This window comes from Oncorhynchus clarkii, chromosome 16 (genome assembly GCF_045791955.1).
Source record: "Oncorhynchus clarkii lewisi isolate Uvic-CL-2024 chromosome 16, UVic_Ocla_1.0, whole genome shotgun sequence".
Lineage (NCBI taxonomy): Eukaryota > Metazoa > Chordata > Actinopteri > Salmoniformes > Salmonidae > Oncorhynchus > Oncorhynchus clarkii.
In genome coordinates this window covers 62,814,052-62,833,154 of record NC_092162.1, presented here as the reverse complement: position 1 = coordinate 62,833,154, position 19,103 = coordinate 62,814,052, and the positions used below count along the sequence as shown (strand labels likewise).

Below are 19,103 nucleotides of genomic sequence, written 5' to 3'. Positions count from 1 at the left end.
AAATCTACCAGCATTTGACTGGTGTTAATGCCCCACCGTGAGTCATCCCTATATCTTCATCCTCACCTTGACCTCATTGCACTCACCCTGACCCCTTCCTTATCCCTTTCAGCTTGTGCCCTGATAAAACATCTTCCCTCCCGTCTATCCACTGTTCCCCATCTGGTGTTGTGAAAGTGCTGACTAACTCTGCCTTTCTGTCTCTCTCCAGGTCCAGGCCTGGCCTTCATAGCCTATCCCAAGGCTGTTACTCTGATGCCTATGGCTCCAGTCTGGGCAGCGCTCTTCTTCTTCATGCTGTTGGTACTGGGCCTGGATAGCCAGGTATTGGACAACACACACACACACACACACACACACACACACACACACACAGAGAGGGATTCTGACAGTTAATGTCTGTAGTTCTATGACACATACTGTGCGTTCACACACTTAACCACTTACCACTCACAGTGGGGACATTTGAACTTGTCGAGTTGTATATCAAAGTAGTCCATCTTTGTTAGTCCCAGGGCCTGCAGCCATTGTTCCACAAGCACAGAGGCAGTCAATGAGCCTCTGTCTGCCTCACAGAGAGCATCTGTCCACTCTCTGTTCATACACTGCTCCTCTCTCTATCTCTCTCTCTCTAACTCACCTCTCTGTTCATACACTGCTCCTCTCTCTATCTCTCTCTCCTCTCTGTTCATACACTGCTCCTCTCTCTATCTCTCTCCCTCTCCTCTCTTTCTCCATCTCTCCTCTCTCTATCTCTCCCCCCATTGACCATTCAAGGACACAAACAGTGCTGCTATAGAAGTAACTGTTATTAGAGTATCAGAAAATAAAATATTATCCGATATATTCTAATCATGATTATGACATGACAGCATATCAAAGTATGGTAGCAGAATATCAGAGTAATCTCTCTTTCTCAGTTTGTTGGGGTGGAGGGCTTTGTCACGGGGGTCATGGACATGCTACCGCCCAAATCTATGGCGGGCTCGCTGCGTCGTGAGGTTGTCGTGGCGATATGCTGCATCACCTGCTTTTTCATCGACCTCTCCATGGTAACAGAGGTAAGAGGGTCAGGAGAGGGGAAGGGAGGGAATGGATAAATGAAGAGAAGAGGGAGGAAAAGAGGTCAGGAGGGACTTATTTAGTAGTTCATATTACATCACTGTTACAAGACAACATGAACTCACATTCTTTCTCATTTCCTTTTCTGTCTTTTCACCCCACTGTTCTCTCTCTCCCTTCCCCTCTATCTCTCTCTATCTCTCTCTTTCTCTCTCGCTCTCTCCCCCCTCCCCTCTGTCTCTCTCTCTGTTCTCTTTCTCTCCTCTCGCTCTCTTTCTCTGTACTCTCTCTTTCCCGTCCTCTCTGTCTCTCTCTCCCCCTCCTCTCTCTCTCTCTCCCTCCTCTCTCTGTCTCTCTCTCTACCCCCACATTCTCCCTCTCTCTCTCCCCCTCCTCTCTCTCTCCCTCCTCTCTGTCTCTCTCCCCCTCCTCTCTCTCTCTCTCTCCCCCTCCTCTCTCTCTCCCTCCTCTCTCTGTCTCTCTCTACCCCCACATTATCCCTCTCTCTCTCCCCCTCCTCTCTCTCTCTCTCTCCCTCCTCTCTCTGTCTCTCTCTCCCCCTCCTCTCTCTCTCTCTCTCCCCCTCCTCCCTCTCTCTCTCACTCCTCTCTCTGTCTCTCTCTACCCCCACATTCTCCCTCTCTCTCCCCCTCCTCTCTCTCTCTCCCTCCTCCCTCTCTCTCCCCCTCCTCTCTCTCTCTCCCTCCTCTCTCTGTCTCTCTCTCCCCCTCCTCTCTCTCTCCCCCCCTCCTCTCTCTCTCTCACTCCTCTCTCTGTCTATCTCTACCCCCACATTCTCCCTCTCTCTCCCACTCCTCTCTCTCTCCCCCTCCTCCCTCTCTCTCCCCCTCCTCTCTCTCTCTCCCTCCTCTCTCTGTCTCTCTCAGGGAGGGATGTATGTGTTCCAGCTGTTTGACTACTATTCTGCCAGTGGGATCACACTGCTCTGGCAGGCCTTCTGGGAGTGTGTGGTGGTGGCCTGGGTCTATGGTAAGGTGTGTGTGTGCGTGTGTGTGTGTGTTTGTTGTACGAGTGCCATCTCTGGGTTGCTACTGGGATTGCATCGATTATTGGAGACATGGGAATTGTGGTGAGAGAGATGGATGTACTGTACATTTTTGCGTGATTTATGAGTGTGTGTGTCTGTCTGTCTTGGCTACCACACAAATCTTATACAGAGAGACACAGTAGAGGAAATGAAATATGTGTCATGGGCTCTAAAGCCAACAAAAGCCCAGTGTTGAGAATATATTGTCAGTGAGATCTGGGAAGTCTAGCCTGTTTGTGTCTGCGTCAGTTATCTTGTCCATGTCTTGTCAGACATCATGCGGTGACACAGAACACACAGACTGTTTGGCAGGGAAGTGACATGCAGAAAACAATTTGGCACCTCATCAACTCTGAGACCTACTCACAACCATGTTATCTCTCCCTTCATGATTGGCCACTTCTATCTCTCTTCCTTCCTTCCTTATTTCTCTCTCGCTCTCTCTCTCTCTCTGTCTCTGTCTCTCTCTCTGTCTCTCTCTCTGTCTCTCTCTCTGTCTCTCTCTCTGTCTCTCTCTGTCTCTCTCTCTCTCTGTCTCTCTCTGTCTCTCTCTCTCTCTCTGTCTCTCTGTCTCTCTCTCTCTCTCTCCGTCTCTCTCTCTCTCTGTCTCTCTCTCTGTCTCTCTCTCTCTCTCTCTCTCTCTGTCTCTCTCTCTGTCTCTCTCTCTCTCTCTCTCTGTCACTCTGTCTCTCTCTCTGTCTCTCTCTGTCTGTCTCTCTCTGTCTCTGTCTCTCTCTCTGTCTCTCTCTGTCTGTCTCTCTCTCTCTGTCTCTCTCTCTCTCTCTCTGTCTCTCTGTCTCTCTCTCTCTGTCTCTCTCTCTCTCTGTCTCTCTGTCTCTCTCTCTCTCTCTCTCTCTCTCTCTCTGTCTCTCTCTCTGTCTCTCTCTCTCTCTCTGTCTCTCCGTCTCTCTCTGTCTCTCTGTCTCTCTCTCTGTCTCTCTCTGTCTGTCTCTCTCTCTCTGTCTCTCTCTGTCTCTGTCTCTCTCTCTGTCTCTCTCTGTCTGTCTCTCTCTCTCTGTCTATCTCTGTCTGTCTCTCTCTCTCTATCTCTCTCTCTCTCTGTCTCTCTCTCTCGCTGTCTCTCTCTGTCTCTCTCTCTCTCTCTGTCTCTCTGTCTCTCGCTCTCTCGCTCTCTCGCTCTCGCTCTCTCTCTCTCTGTCTCTCTCTCTCTCTCTGTCTCTCGCTCTCTCGCTCTCGCTCTCTCTCTCTCTCTCTCTGTCTCTCTCTCTCTCTCTGTCTCTCTGTCTCTCTCTCTCTCTCTCTCTCTCTCTCTCTCTCTCTCTCTCTCTCTCTCTCTCTATTCCCGTGTCTCTCTGTCTCTGCCCCTGTCTCTCAATTCAACTCCAGGGCTTTATTGTCATGGGAAACATATGTTAACATTTCCAAAGCAAGTGAAGTAGATAAAAACAAATACACATGAACAACAATAAAAAAATTACAGTAAACATTACACTCACACAAGTTCCAAAAGAATAAAGACAAATGTCATATTATGTCTATATACAGTGTTGTAACATTGTACAAATGGTTAAAGTACAAAAGGGAAAATAAATAAACATAAATATGGGTTGTATTTACAATGGTGTTTGTTCTTCACTGGTTGACCTTGTCTTGTGGCAACAGGTCACACATTTTGCTGCTGTGATGGCACACTGTGGAATTTCACGCAGTAGATATGGGAGTTTATCAAAATTGGGTTTGTTTTCGAATTCTTTGTGGATCTGTGTAATCTGAGGGAAATATGTGTCTCTAATATGGTCATACATTTGGCAGGAGGTTAGGGCGGCAGGGTAGCCTAGTGGTTAGAGCGTTGGACTAGTAACCGGAAGGTTGCGAGTTCAAACCCCCGAGCTGACAAGGTACAAATCTGTCGTTCTGCCCCTGAACAGGCAGTTAACCCACTGTTCCCAGGCCGTCATTGAAAATAAGAATGTGTTCTTAACTGACTTGCCTGGTTAAATAAAGGTAAAATAAATAAATAAATAAAAGGAACAGCTGCTCAGTTTCCACCTCATTTTGTGGGCAGTGAGCACATAGCCTGGTTTCTCTTGAGAGCCAGGTCTGCCTACAGTGACTTTTCTCAATTGCAAGTCTGTACATAGTCAAAGCTTTCCTTAAGTTTGGGTCAGTCACAGTGGTCTCTTTCTCTCTCAGGTGCAGATCGTTTCATGGATGATGTGGCTCGTATGATTGGCTACCGGCCGATGCCCTACATGAAGTGGTGCTGGTCCTACATCACGCCCCTTGTTTGTGTGGTGAGTTTGGCTGTTTAAGCACACACGTCCAGAGCTAGGAAACTGTGGCCTACAGTCATGTAGATTTAGCATAGTTCAGGGTATTTGGAATACCAGAGCATTTGTGCTGTGCTTCACTGATCAATGTAATTATGGCTTTGGGATTAAATCTTTTTAAATTGCCTGTGTTGTTAACTAGTGTGTGTGTGGTGTGTGTGTGTGTGTGTGTGTGTGTGTAGGGAGTGTTCCTGTTCCACGTGGTGAACTACAAGCCCCTGACCTATAACTCAGTGTATACCTACCCCTTGTGGGGGGAGGCGCTGGGCTGGTGTCTGGCCCTCTCCTCAATGCTCTGCATCCCCATCACTGTCCTCTACAAACTACTGCGCTGCAAAGGATCCTTCACAGAGGTGTGTGTGTGTGTGTGTGTGTGTGTGTGTGTGTGTGTGTGTGTGTGTGTGTGTGTGTGTGTGTGTGTGTGTGTGTGTGTGTGAGAGAAACTGGCCTCACGCGTCTATGCTGAGGGGTGAGCATACTGTTTGTGTGTCTGAGTAGGAACTGTGTTTCCCTGGTGACGTACCCCCTGCCTGCGTTGCCTCTGTGTGTGTCTGAGTAGGAACTGTGTTTCCCTGGTGACGTACCCCCTGCCTGCGTTGCCTCTGTGTGTGTGTCTGAGTAGGAACTGTGTTTCCCTGGTGACGTACCCCCTGCCTGCGTTGCCTCTGTGTGTGTCTGAGTAGGAACTGTGTTTCCCTGGTGACGTACCCCCTGCCTGCGTTGCCTCTGTGTATGTCTGAGTAGGAACTGTGTTTCCCTGGTGACGTACCCCCTGCCTGCGTTGCCTCTGTGTGTGTGTCTGAGTAGGAACTGTGTTTCCCTGGTGACGTACCCCCTGCCTGCGTTGCCTCTGTGTGTGTCTGACTGAGCTGACTAAACTGTAACATGCTACAATGAATATCACTGTCTGGCTCATGGTGGTGAATGTGTCACATCATCAATCAGACTGCTGAGTTGAAACTGTTTCCCATGTTAGCTCCTACCCTGTTAAAATGTCTCTGTGACTCTTGGTAGGCTTTCACACTATCACTGTCTCCGTGCTAGACTCATTTCATTCAGTGATATTTACCCTTCTCTTTCTCTCTCACTCTGTCTCTCTCCCTCCCTGTCTTCCCCCTCTGTAGCGTTGGCAGCACCTGACCACTCCGGTGTGGGGTCGACATCACATGGAGTACTTGGCTCCTGAGTCTGAGGCCAAACTGCTGCCCCCTAATGGCCAGACCAAAAACACTTTGCTGTTTGAGAGTGTCATCTGACCATCTGAGCCCCACAGAATCCACCCCCTCGTTTCCCACTCAGAACCCTATGCCCCAGACACACACTCACACAAACACACATAGATACATACACACACCCTGCCTTGGCCCAGCCATAAATGCACAGGAAGGCCACTCTGAAGCCGATCAAACACACACACCGAACAGCCCTGGACCAATGGACCAAAGAAAAGATGGGACAAGAGCTCAAATACACAATCAATACAGGCTGACATTCTCTCTGTTTTCCTCTACCTCTCTCTCTCTCTCAAGGGCTCTGAGGCTCTGTGCCTCAGTGCTGTCCTTTCCTGCCTCGTCCTGTGATTGTGTTGTGATGTCGAATGCAGCTGCGATATTTGCCCCCTCCCCATCCCACCTCCACTGTGCCTCTCCCTTTCTCCTCTCTTGTCTGTGTGTGTCCCTCTCCTCCCTGTGTAATGGATTCTGTGGGGCGGTTCAGTGCTGCTGACCCAGTCTGTAGTAACCCAACATACCCTGTTGATGGTGCTGAATGAGTATTACTGATCCCAAGCTGGCAAACACTTATCTGACCGCGTGTCTGTGTGTGTGTGTGTGTGTGTGTGTGTGTGTGTGTGTGTGTGTGTGTGTGTGTGTGTGTGTGTGTGTGTGTGTGTGTGTGTGTGTGTGTGTGTGTGTGTGTGTGTGTGTGTGTGTGTGTGGTGTGTGTGGTGTGTGTGTGTGTGTGACTAAAGGAGAGAGGTACTGTGCTCTATGTTATCTGTGTCCGTCTTTGACTCTGAGCTCAACCTGTCACCCGACCACTATTTTCTATCCTCCCTCATCAGTCAAACTGTTAAGAAACTATTTTCTATCCTCCCTCATCAGTCAAACTGTTAAGAAACTTCCCTCTGTAAATTAGAAAAACAGCTAAGCATCACCACTTCCAGTGTAACTAACTAACTTACTAACTTAAGTGTCTTGAGTATTGTGTGAGTCTGTGAATCAGTGTTAATATTGGGGAGGGGATTGTAATCAGCATTTCCACCTTGTGAGAGAGAGAAGCCTACTGATTTAGAAAGAGAGAGAGGGAGGGAGAGAGAAGCCTACTGATTTAGAGAGAGAGAGAGGGAGGGAGAGAGAAGCCTACTGATTTAGAGAGAGGGAGAGGGAGGGAGAGAGAAGCCTACTGATTTAGAGAGAGGGAGAGGGAGGGAGAGAGAAGCCTACTGATTTAGAGAGAGAGGGAGGGAGAGAGAAGCCTACCAATGGAGAAAGAGAGCGAGGGAGAGGGAGGGAGTGAGAAGCCTACTGATTTAGAGAGAGGGAGAGGGAGGGAGAGAGAAGCCTACTGATTTAGAGAGAGAGGGAGGGAGAGAGAAGCCTACTGATTTAGAAAGAGAGAGGGAGGGAGAGAGAAGCCTACCAATGGAGAAAGAGAGCGAGGGAGAGGGAGGGAGAGAGAAGTCTACCAATGGAGAAAGAGAGCGAGGGAGAGGGAGAGAGAAGCCTACCAATGGAGAGGGAGAGAGAAGCCTACCAATGGAGAAAGAGAGCGAGGGAGAGGGAGGGAGGGAGAGAGAAGCCTACCAATGGAGAGGGAGAGGGAGAGAGAAGCCTACCAATGGAGAAAGAGAGCGAGGGAGAGTGAGTGGGAGAGAAGCCTACCAATGGAGAAAGAGAGAGAGAGGGAGAGAGAAGCCTACCATTGGAGAAAGAGAGAGAGAGGGAGGGAGAGAGAAGCCTACCAATGGAGAAAGAGAGAGAGAGGGAGGGAGAGAGAAGCCTACCAATGGAGAAAGAGAGCGAGGGAGAGGGAGGGAGAGAGAAGCCTACCAATGGAGAAAGAGAGTGAGGGAGGGAGAGAGAAGCCTACCATTGAAGAGCGAGGGAGAGGGAGGGAGAGAGAAGCCTACCAATGGAGAAAGAGAGTGAGGGAGGGGGAGAGAAGCCTACCAATGGAGAAAGAGGGAGAGGGAGGGGGAGAGAAGCCTACCAATGGAGAAAGAGGGAGAGGGAGGGGGAGAGAAGCCTACCAATGGAGAAAGAGGGAGAGGGAGGGGGAGAGAAGCCTACCAATGGAGAGCGATGGAGAGAGAAGCCTACCATTGGAGAGGGAGGGAGAGAGAAGCCTACCGAGGGAGAGAGAAGTCTACCAATGGAGAAAGAGAGAGAGGGAGAGGGAGGGGGAGAGAAGCCTACCATTGAAGAGCGAGGGAGAGGGAGGGAGAGAGAAGCCTACCGAGGGAGAGAGAAGTCTACCAATGGAGAAAGAGAGAGAGGGAGAGCAATGTGTCTTAATGCCAAGCCAAGAGAGAAGCAATAAAAGACAAGATGGAAACTTTATTTTTTTATTCTCTTTATTTGCATAGACACTACCAATATTATTCATACAAATACATGTATTAACAGATACTCTCAAAGCTCAATCACCTCTGACGGTTGCTATAGAGAGAGTGACACATTCATAGCCTGGTCTCAGATCTGTTTGTGCTTGAACCAACTACATATCATGTATAGTCAGGAGAGCTGTTTAAAGCACATAGAGATCAGATCTGGGACCAGGCTAACATTCATACTGTCCAACAGGGTAACAGGGTTTTGCGTTATAGACAGTCAGTCTCACTCCTACAAACAGGTATTGATTAGAAACATGCTTAATTGATGATAAAAACATTATCTTGGAGAGAATGAAGAGTGCTGCTGTGCTTTAGATGTGTATTCAATCATTCAAGTGCAAAACATGAAACAGATACATAACACATACACAATAGATCTGGTCACGTGTGAGCTGTGTATTCAGGAACAACAATTGTTTACTTTAAGATATTAGAGTGTGTAGTCTTATCAATGCTAGAAACTTGTCAAAATACATATTGTATTCAAAGTAGAATAACGTATCAGGTAATACACAATTTAGCTTAAAAATCTTTATGAAAAAAGTACGTAGTCAAATGTTCTAAATGTCCATTAATATTGATTTTCTTTACATCCTCGTTAGAAAAATACAAAGAGATTGGCTCTGTAACAGTGTTCACAATAGATGAAAACTATGCTCTCCCTTTGGCATTGATTTGACCCTGAAATATGTGATTATTCATAGATCTGGGACAAGGCTACGTGATGCATGCATCATGCAGTCCCCATGATGTCTGAGGGCATAACAGAGTGAATAGATGTTTTTCACTCCCTTGAGTAGGCTATAGGAAAGTAGGCTGTCTTTGAATGTGTAGTCCTGCGGAATCCTACCACTTTTCCCACTGCATTTCATATACAAGGTTCTGTAGCGTAAGTCTCCCCCCGTAAATTTTCCTCCGAGAAAATGGCTTGAATCTCGCCCTAAGGCTACCACTCTGAGAAAATGGCTTGAATCTAGCCCTAAGGCTACCACTCTGAGAAAATGGCTTGAATCTAGCCTTAAGGCTACCACTCTGAGAAAATGGCTTGAATCTAGCCCTAAGGCTACCACTCTGAGAAAATGGCTTGAATCTAGCCCTAAGGCTACCACTCTGAGAAAATGGCTTGAATCTAGCCCTAAGGCTACCACTCTGAGAAAATGGCTTGAATCTAGCCTTAAGGCTACCACTCTGAGAAAATGACGTCATCAGCACTCATCAACAGGTCTTCAGAAAATATGTGTTTTGGTAACGAAATATGTTTCGGAAGAAAGATGTTCCTAGCGTGTGAGGAACGTGTTTGCTAGCCTCATAAATGCTAGCCAGCAAGCCAATGTTTTGTTTGTCTATAGAGTTAAGCAAAACCTTTAGCGTTGCTTGCTAGCTTGCTTGCTAGCTTGCTGGTTAGCTAGAGGTTAGCTGGTTAGGTAGCTACACTAGTTAGCTACTGCCATCAGTTGTTGTGTTATCATATTTTGTCTATTCCACCGTTTGTAGAATGCATACTGGCATTGAATATGGCGCGAGAAAAGGGAATCCGGACACATTGTAGACAAGGTAGACACATTTAATCAAGGTGAGGCTCTTCAGATGAGGAAGGGGAGGACCATCCTCCTCAGTGAATTTCTTAAAATAAGGAATTGTAAAATATTAAAAAACTAGACTAAATATATTCACATCATCAAATAATTTATTAATACACACTGTTTTGCAATAAAGGTCTACAGTAGCCTCAACAGCACTCTGTAGGGTAGCACCATGGTGTAGCCGGAGGACAGCTAGTTTCCGTCCTCACCTTGGTACATTGACATCAATGCAAAACCTAGAAGGCTCTTTGTTCTCACCCCTTCCATAGACTTACACAGTAATTATGTCAACTTCCGGAGGACGTCTTCCAACCTATCAGAGCTCTTGCAGCATGAACTGACATGTTGTCCACCCAATCAAAGGATCAGAGAATGAATTTAGTACTGAAAGCATAAGCTACAGCTAGCTAGCACTACATTGCATAAAATGTTGTGAGTAGTTGACTCAAAGAGAGAGAAAGACAAAAGTTGGAACCGTTTTCAACAAATTAATTTCTTAAAAAATGAAGGACAAGCGAGAGAGAGTGTGATTTTTTTCAGTTTCACTTACTTAGTTAGCAAATGCAGCTCGCTAGTTTAGTTACTCAAACACCTGGCTCAAACTGAGGGATGCTATGTTAGCTAGCTGGCTATGACTATCCAACATTGGAACTCTTACAAGTCAAGGTAAGCTTTTGGTTTTATTAAACAATTGCCACCGGGGCCAGGCGGTCTAACTGCTTACTGACTATACACTGTAATGTTACTGATTGTAGCAGGTTTAGTAACGCGTTAGTTCTATTAGCTATGTTGACAATAACTTTATTTTAGCTGATATGGGGACAACGATGTAGGCTGTGTGTAGAGGTTATGACATGGTTTGGCTTGGAAAGGTTTATTGCCTGGTCACATGCAGCTGATGTGTTCATTGAAGTCCACAAACGAAGGGAAAAGGTGAGAGGAGGAGAGTGCATAGAGGCTAGAATGAATACAACGTGGCTGCTATGATCAGGGTTGTATTCATTCCGCCGATTTTGTTGAAAAAAATGTTTCTTAAATGGAAGCAAACAAAACGGGATTGAAAATACCTGAATTTGTCCAATAGAAACTCGTTTGCATTTTTTGTACTAATGATTATACCCTAGATAAGCTAGATGCAGGCAAGAGTGTGCAAGGCGGTATTGAATGTGTCACTGTGTGTATTTTCAAAATGTTCTCTCTACCTGTGTGCACCTACGTTGTACATTTTTAATTCAGAGGCTAAGGGTGTAGGGACATTTTGAGTATAATCTAGTAGCCTAAACCTATCGATGTGACCTTGAACTAGATGAATGGAATATGAATGACAGTCATCCAACATTCTGTAATAGAAATAAGGCCTTGCTCATGAAAAAAAGAAATGTCCGCCCTCATCATAAACGCCACTGACCGCCACTGGTGTAGATGCATGACGCGTTCGGAATTCCATGATCAGAATTCCATGATCAGAACTTTATGATCAGAATTCCATGATCAGAACTTTATGATCAGAATTCCATGATCAGAACTTTATGATCAGAATTCCATGATCAGAATACTTCAACTGCATGAACCGTCAAGTTTAGGCATGGCAAGTTGACTAATGGCCCACTGTTTTCGTCATTTTGACATATGGACTAAGACTACACTAAATCAACAACAACAAAAAGCACTGATTTACAGTGCATACTAGAGGTATGGACTCGAGTCACACACTTGATAGAAAATAAAATGACTTGATTTGGAGCCTCAAGACTCGGGATTACACTTCGATTTGAGATTGATGATTTGAAATTATCTGGCCAGGTTTTGTAACGTTTTGTCAATCATTATGGAGCACAAGAAAACAGGTTCGCTGGTGAAACGATCACTCAACCCTCTGATTGAACCAGCGAACTGTCATTCAACAAAGGTCTGGTGATGGTTTCCACTAGATAGCACAGCCGCAAAGTCCAAATTGGCTAAAGGCCTATGGTAAAAAATAATACAAAAATAAATATGCTTTATGGTCTTAATTTACATTTAAGCATACGGTTAGCGGTGTGGTTAAGGTTAGATTCAAAATCAGATTTTAAGATGATAAATTATAGAAATAGGCGGAGTTTATGACTTTGTGGCTGTGTTAACTGGGGGTGAGCTAGTGCAGTGAGAAGGTTTTCGTGAGGTTGAAATTCAACCTGAAGAATATTCGTTTTCATACATATTTGAATGTGATATTTATACCTTTGCTTATTCGACCTGGTCACTGACATAGACCTACAGCATTACACCAAATTCTTGTTTAAAAAATGAATCAGTGTCAGAGTCGAAATGTTGTGCTGTTGTGGACTGTTGACCAATGACCAGTCAGCTGCAAAGGCAGGGCCACATGTCCAGATTAGTGACCGGAGATGTTCCCAAGTCAAATTGTAGGGAGAGGATTTCCATAAATAAACAGGCCTATGCAGCTCCAAAAATAGTTTGGTAATCAGAAATATTAACTGTTTACTTTGCAAGCTCACCGGCAATGGGGCAACAGTTACTAGCATAGGTCTACTGGTCTTTTGGTATGTCCAACTTGCTTGAAATGTATTATTTACTTCTGAAGCTTGCATTTGGAATTTGTTTTTAAAATTCATTATTACAACACCAAGATGTGTTGTGTAGACAAAATAATGAAAAGGGAAGTCTGATAGAGAAAGATTTTTTCACTTGATTTGAGACTTAACTTGAAAAAACTTGTGACTCGACTTGACTTGTCCTTAGAATGCACAACTTGACTCAATACTCAACCCATTCTACTTTGGACTCGACTTGAGATTGAGACCTTGTGACTAAAATAATAGTGATAATAGTGACTTGGTATATTAATGAATAGGATGGATGAGGGAGGTGACTAGACTACACGTCTCACTCCAAGGAATGATAGAGCCAATCCCTGTGAGGTTGGGGACAGATTTGGGAGTTTTATTTCTGGAGCTATTTTGTGTTCAGTTATTAAACATAACATGAAGGAGAAACTGCCTTGGTCCAACTGACAACACAAACACCCACACCTCGGCTCAACTAACAAATGCCTCTCACACAGTGACTCTCAGTTCCGTCCTCACAATCACCTCTCACTCCCTTTCTACTCCCTCTCCATGCCTATAAATACAGATTCCTAATAGTCCAGTGTTACATTCTCCCACTCCTACAGCTCTATGAAACCTCTCTCCTGTCTCCCTCTGTTTCTCTTTCCTCTCTCTCCCCTTTCTCTCTCACGCCACTCCTCTCCTTTATATCTATCTATCTACCCATCTTTCTGTCTCTCACCCTCAAAGAGAGAGAGGGCTGAAGTGATGTCTTGCTGGCTTACTCATTACAAGATGTCATAAAAAATCCTGTTGCCGCAGCAACGGCACCATTTATCACCATGGAAACCGACCTTCATGTCGCCTTCGGCAAGAGAGGGAAGAGGCAAGGCGAACCAATGGGAAGCCATGGAGCAGATGGCAGTCGTCACTAGTTAACACAGTCGCAAGTCATTATTATGGCTAAACCCCCCCTATTTCTACAATTAATCTTGATCTGATTTTAAACCTAACCTTAACCACACTGCTTATGTTATGCCTAACCCTAACCTTAAATTAAGACCAAAAACCTTCAGGGGGGGGTGGGGGATATTCTGCATTCATGTGGCATCTGAGTTATTGGATTATCGGAAATTCCTAGTTCCCACTGGGAAGTTTCACTTGGAGGACCCTCGAAGTCAGAAACACAATTTGGAAACTTTGTTGCCGAATAGTGACATTTCACCACTGGCCTTTTCAACCAAACAACAAATCAGTTTTTTACAACTTTATCAATATTGATAATGTAGCTACAGTAGTTTGACCATTGTCAATTTTAAGCAAAATAGCTAACTTTATTATTAATGACGTTAGCTAGCTTATCCTATTTCCCTTTGATTAATTGTGTTTTTCCCGATCTCCAAACAATACAGTTTGCAGGTCCATCTGCAGATATTATGACATAACAACCATGCCTGGACTGACGGAGCTGCTGATGGACAGTAGAAAAAGAGAGAATCTATTGGTTCTGTTTATTTGAGGCAGAGATGCTCAGAGCTGACTGTTCAATGCTCCGTTTATTGAGGATTCCATTTTGTAGCGATCATTTTCTATGATAGCTTAAATTGAAAGAAAATGTATTGTGATATGTCCATAGTTGTTTTGTATATCAGTTCATATGTCATGAAATTGGGACATCAAAATTGGCCTATATAGAAATGTTTCTTACAGAAAAAATATGAAAAGCATAGGATATACATAACCATGGCAGCAATTGAAAAGGAACGGTTTGGGGAAATGATTCAACCAAAGGTGAGGACACAACAGTTCATCTGACACAAGACTGAATCCAAACAGTATGCTGTTGATATTATGTGCATTTTACATTTACTGTACTTTGATGCATTTGTTGATAAAAAAAATGGAAAATACTCTGCATACATTCAGCAACATGATACGAATATTCCTGGACAATGTGGGTTAGGTGCAACATAAGACATTTTTTCTCTCCAAACGTTTGATTGAGAGGACTAACTGGCCATTTAAGTCATTTAAAATCATTTTGGTGCACACAGAAAGGAGGCTTAAGTGCATTCAGGTCCGTGTGCCACGGCTCATGGTTATCACCCTCTTCCATAGACTTACAAAGTAATTATGACGACTTCCGGAGGACGTCCTCCAACCTATCAGAGCTCTTGCAGCATGAACTGATACCCAAATCAAAGGATCATAGAATGAAACGCATAATCTGCAGCTAGCTAGCACTGCAGTGCATAAAATGTGGTGAGTAGTTGACTCAGAGAGAGAAAGACAATAGCTGAACAGTTTTGAACAAGTTCATATCTTAAAAAATTAAGGAGAAGCAGCAGAGAGCGAGAGCTAGCTATAGGCTTATTTCGTTTTACTTTTTAAAGTAACTTTCACATACTTAGCTAGCTAATGCAGCTAGCTAGTTTAGCCTACTCACACCCGGCTCAAACAGAGAGGAATGCTATTTATGTTAGCTAGTGCCAGTGCTCCCACACATTGGCTAACCGGGCTATCTGCATTGTGTCCACCACCCGCCAACCCCTCTTTTACGCTACTGCTACTCTCTGTTCATCATATATGCATAGTCACTTTAACCATATCTACATGTACATACTACCTCAATCAGCCTGACTAACCATTGTCTGTATGTAGCCTCGCTACTTTTATAGCCTCAATACTGTATATTGCCTACTTACATATTGTTCACCTAACACCTTTGTTGCACTATTGGTTAGAGCATGTTGTATTCAGTGCACGTGACAAATAAACTTTGATTTGATTTAGCTGGCTAAGAATATCCACTCTTCCAAGTCATGGAAGTTATTAATTTATTGTCACCTGGGCCTGCTGGTGTAACTGCTAAACTGCTTACTGTACTGCATGATTCTAGCAGGTTTACTAGCACGTTAGTTCTAGTAGCTATGTTGACTATGATGTTAGCTAAAATGGTGACAACGATAAAGGCTGTGTGTAGCGGTTAGTGGTTATGGTATAAAGGTTTGGCTTGGTTCCAGACAACTGTTGTGTGGTGCACTGAAGTCCACAAGCAAAGGGAAAAGGTGAGATGAGGAAAGCCCGTATATGCGAGAAGGAATTATACAATGAGCAAAATTATCATGCTGTTTGTATGTGGCTGCTATGAAAGTGAACTGTGTTTGTGTGTGATCAGGGGCGTATTCATTCAGCCGATTCTGTTGCTTCCATTTCATAACCTCTACAAGATCGGTGGGTCCCCCACGGGACGGTTGAGCTAACGTAGGCTAATGTGATTAGCATGAGGTTGTAAGTAAAAAGAACATTTCCCAGAACATAGACATATCTGATATTGGCAGAAAGCTTGAATTCTTGCTAATCTAATGGCACTGTCCAATTTACAGTAGCTATTACAGTGAAAGAATACCATGCTATTGTTTGAAGAGAGTGCACCGTTATGAACTTGTTATTAATAAACCAATTAGGCACATTTGGGCAGTCTTGCTTCAAAATTTTGAACAGAAATGCAATGGTTCATTGGATCAGTCTAAACCTTTGCACTGATGCCATCTAGTGGCCAAAATCTAAACTGCACCCGGGCTGGAATAATACAGTATGGCCTTTCTTTTGCATTTCAAAGATGATGGTACAAAAAAAAAAAATCTTTGTATTATCTCTTACCAGATCTAATACCAGATCTAATATGTTATATTCTCCTACATTAATTTCTACAAACTTCAAAGTGTTTCCTTTCAAATGGTACCAAGAATATGCATATCCTTGCTTCAGGGTCTGAGCTACAGACAGGTAGATTTGGGTATGTCATTTTAGGCAAAAATGTAAAAAAAGGGGGCGGATCCAGAACAAGACAGGGATAGACCTACTTGAATTTGTCCAATAGAAACTCTTGTTTTGCTACTGTTTGGACTTAACAGCACTATCAACAAGGCATGTCCTACAGACCCTAGTTTTGTCGCACCTGGTCTACTCTTCAGTTGTCTGGTCAGGGGCCACAGAGGCACTTAGAAAAATTACAATTGGCTCAGAACAGGGCTGCACGGTTGGCCCTTAAATGTACATGGAGAGGTAACGTTTATAGTATATGCATATCAATATCCCATGGCTCAAAGTGGAGGAGAGATTGACTTCCTCACTGCTTGTTTTTGTAAGAAGTGTTGACAACCGGAATAAACTGAGCTGTCTGTTAAAACTACTAAACTACTACAAGACATGCCACTAGAGGTCTCCTCACAATCCCCAAGTTCAGAACAGACTATGGGATGCGCACAGTACTACATAGAGCCATGACTACATGGAACTCTATTCCACATCAGGTAACTGATGCAAGCAGTAAAATAAATAAAATTTAAACTGATAAAAGTACAGCTAATGGAACAGAGGGTACTTTGAAGCGTTGGGGAGAACAGGCTCGTGGTAATGATTGGAGCGGAATTTGTGGAATGTCTCAAATACATCAGCACATGGTTTCCATGTGTTTAATGCCATTCCATTTACTCCGTTCCAGCCATTATAATGAGCTGTCCTCCACTCAGCAGCCTCCAATGCTGTGAAGAGACACACACACAGGGACAGACACACGCATATGCACACAGTCTACACACAGGTACATTGTAATATTGTTATATGCTGGTATTATACATTTTGCATTGTAGATATGTAGAGGTGTAATGATGTTATATGATGTACTGTGTGATGTAAGTGCCTTAATGTGTATGGACCCCAGGAAGAGTAGCTGCTGCCTTGGCAGTAACTAATGGCGATCCCTAATAAATACAAATGATATATACATCACAGGAAGTTGGTGGCACCTTAATTGGGGAGAACGGAATCGTGGTGATGACTGGAACGTAATTTGTGAAATGGCATCAAGTACATCCAACACATGGTTTCCATGGTTTCCAGGTGTTTGATGCCGTTCCATCTGTTCCGTTCCCGCCATTATTATGAGTCGTTTTCAGCCTCCTGTGAAGTATTTAAGTAAAAAGGCATGAGGGGTGTGGTATATGGCCAATATACCATGGCTAAGGGCTGTTCTTAGACACGACGCATCGTGGAATGCCTGGACACTGCCCTTAGCCTTGGTATATTGGCCAGGGTAGGCCATCATTGTAAATAACAATTTGTTTTTAACTGCTTAGTTAAATAAAGGTTTTAAAAATTGCCTTGATGACAGCTTTGCACACTCTTGGCATTCTCTCAACCAATGGTACGCTCCGGTACCGCTTGCAGTGTGGTAGCAGAGAAAACATGCGGTAGCAGTCTATGACTTGGGTGACTGGAGTCTCTTAAAATGTTATGGGCTTTCCTCTGACACCGCCTATTATATAGGTCCTGGATGGCAGGAAGCTTGGCCCCAGTTATGTACTGGGCCTTTCGCACTACCCTCTGTAGCGTCTTATGGTCAGATGCAGAGCAGTTGCCAGGCGGTGATGCAACCGGTCAGGATTCTCTCGATTGTGCAGCTGTCGAACCTTGAGGATCTGGGGACCCATGTCAAATCTTTTCAGTCTCCTGAGGGGAAATAGGTTTTGTCGTGCCCTCTTCACGACTCTTGGTATGTTTGGACCATGATAGTTCGTTGGTGATATGGGCACCAAGGAACTTGAAACTCTCGACCCGCTCTACTACAGACCCGTCGATGTTAATGGGGGCCTGTTCGGCCCACCTTTTCCTGTAGTCCACGATCAGCTACTTTGTCTTGCTCACAATGAGGGAGAGGTTGTTGTCCTGGCACCACACTGCCAGTTCTCTGACCTCCTCCCTATAGACCGTCTCATCGTTGTCGGTGATTAGGCCTACCACTGTTTACCACTGTTCAAACGTAATGATGGTGTTGGAGTCGTGTTTGGCCACGCAGTCGTGGGTGAACAGGGAATACAGGAGGGGACTAAGTACACACCCCTGAGGGTCCCCAGTGTTAAGGATCAGCGTGGCAGACGTGTTGTTGCCTACTCTTACCACCTGGGGGCGGCCCGTCAGGAAGTCCAGGATCCAGTTGCAGAGGGAGGTGTTTAGTCCCAGAGTCCTTAGCTTAGTGATCAGCTTTGTGGGTACTAGGGTGTTGAACGCTGAGTAGGGGTTTCTTTGCAGCAATTTGACCATGAAGGCCTGATTCACACAGTCTTCTCTGAACAGTTGATGTTGAGATGTGTCTGTTACTTTAACTCTGTGAAGCATTTATTTGGGCTGCAATTTCTGAGGCTGGTAACTCTAATGAACTTATCCTCTGCAGCAGAGGTAACTCTGGGCCTTTTTTTCCTGTGGTGAGGCTCATGAGATCCAGGTTCTTCATAGCGCTTGATGGTTTTTGCGACTGCACTTGAAGAAAGTTCTTGAAGTTTTCCGGATTGACTGACCTTCATGTCTTAAAGTAATAGTGGATAGTCATTTCTCTTTGCTTATTTGAGCTGTTTTTGCCATAATATGAACGTGGTCTTTTACCTAATCTTCTGTATACCAACCCTACCATGTCACAACACAACTGATTGGTTCAAATGCATTAAGAAGGAAAGGAATTCCACATATGAACTTTTAGCAAGGCACACCTGTTAACTGAAATGCATTCCAGTTTGTGCAAAGCTGTCATCAAGGCAAAGGGTGGCACTTTGAAGAATCTGAAATATAAAATATAATTTAACACTTTTTGGGTTACTACATGATTCCATACGTGTTATTTCATAGTTTTGATGTCTTCACTATTATTCCACAATGTGGAACATAATAACAATAAAGAAAAGTCCTTGTATGAGTAGGTGTGTCCAAACTTTTGACTCATACTGTATATGTGTATTTAAGTAGTAAACGTTAAGTACTTGATCCCATATTCAGAGCACGCAATGACTACATCAAGCTTGTGACTGTATACATTTGTTGGGTGCATTTGTTGTTTGTTTTGGTTGTGTTTCAGATTATTTTGTGCCCAATATAAATGAATGGTAAATAATGTATTGTGCC

The 19,103-nt window shown here is 44.3% G+C and overlaps 1 protein-coding gene across 2 annotated transcripts in view; it reads left to right on the top strand.

The window, feature by feature from the left end:
* The window catches only part of LOC139368885 (sodium- and chloride-dependent creatine transporter 1), a 42,153-nt gene extending 36,227 nt beyond the window's left edge, over positions 1-5,926 (top strand). Inside the window, exons 9-14 of one of the 2 annotated variants that reach the window (XM_071108351.1) lie at positions 212-324; positions 921-1,061; positions 1,950-2,052; positions 4,265-4,365; positions 4,584-4,754; positions 5,526-5,926. In XM_071108351.1, the coding sequence (XP_070964452.1) occupies positions 212-324; positions 921-1,061; positions 1,950-2,052; positions 4,265-4,365; positions 4,584-4,754; positions 5,526-5,657 (761 nt within the window). In that variant the 3' untranslated portion in view covers positions 5,658-5,926. The remainder of the gene's footprint in view (positions 1-211; positions 325-920; positions 1,062-1,949; positions 2,053-4,264; positions 4,366-4,583; positions 4,755-5,525) is intronic. The other variant, XM_071108352.1, reaches the window with a different exon arrangement.
* Positions 5,927-19,103: the final 13,177 nt, after the last annotated feature.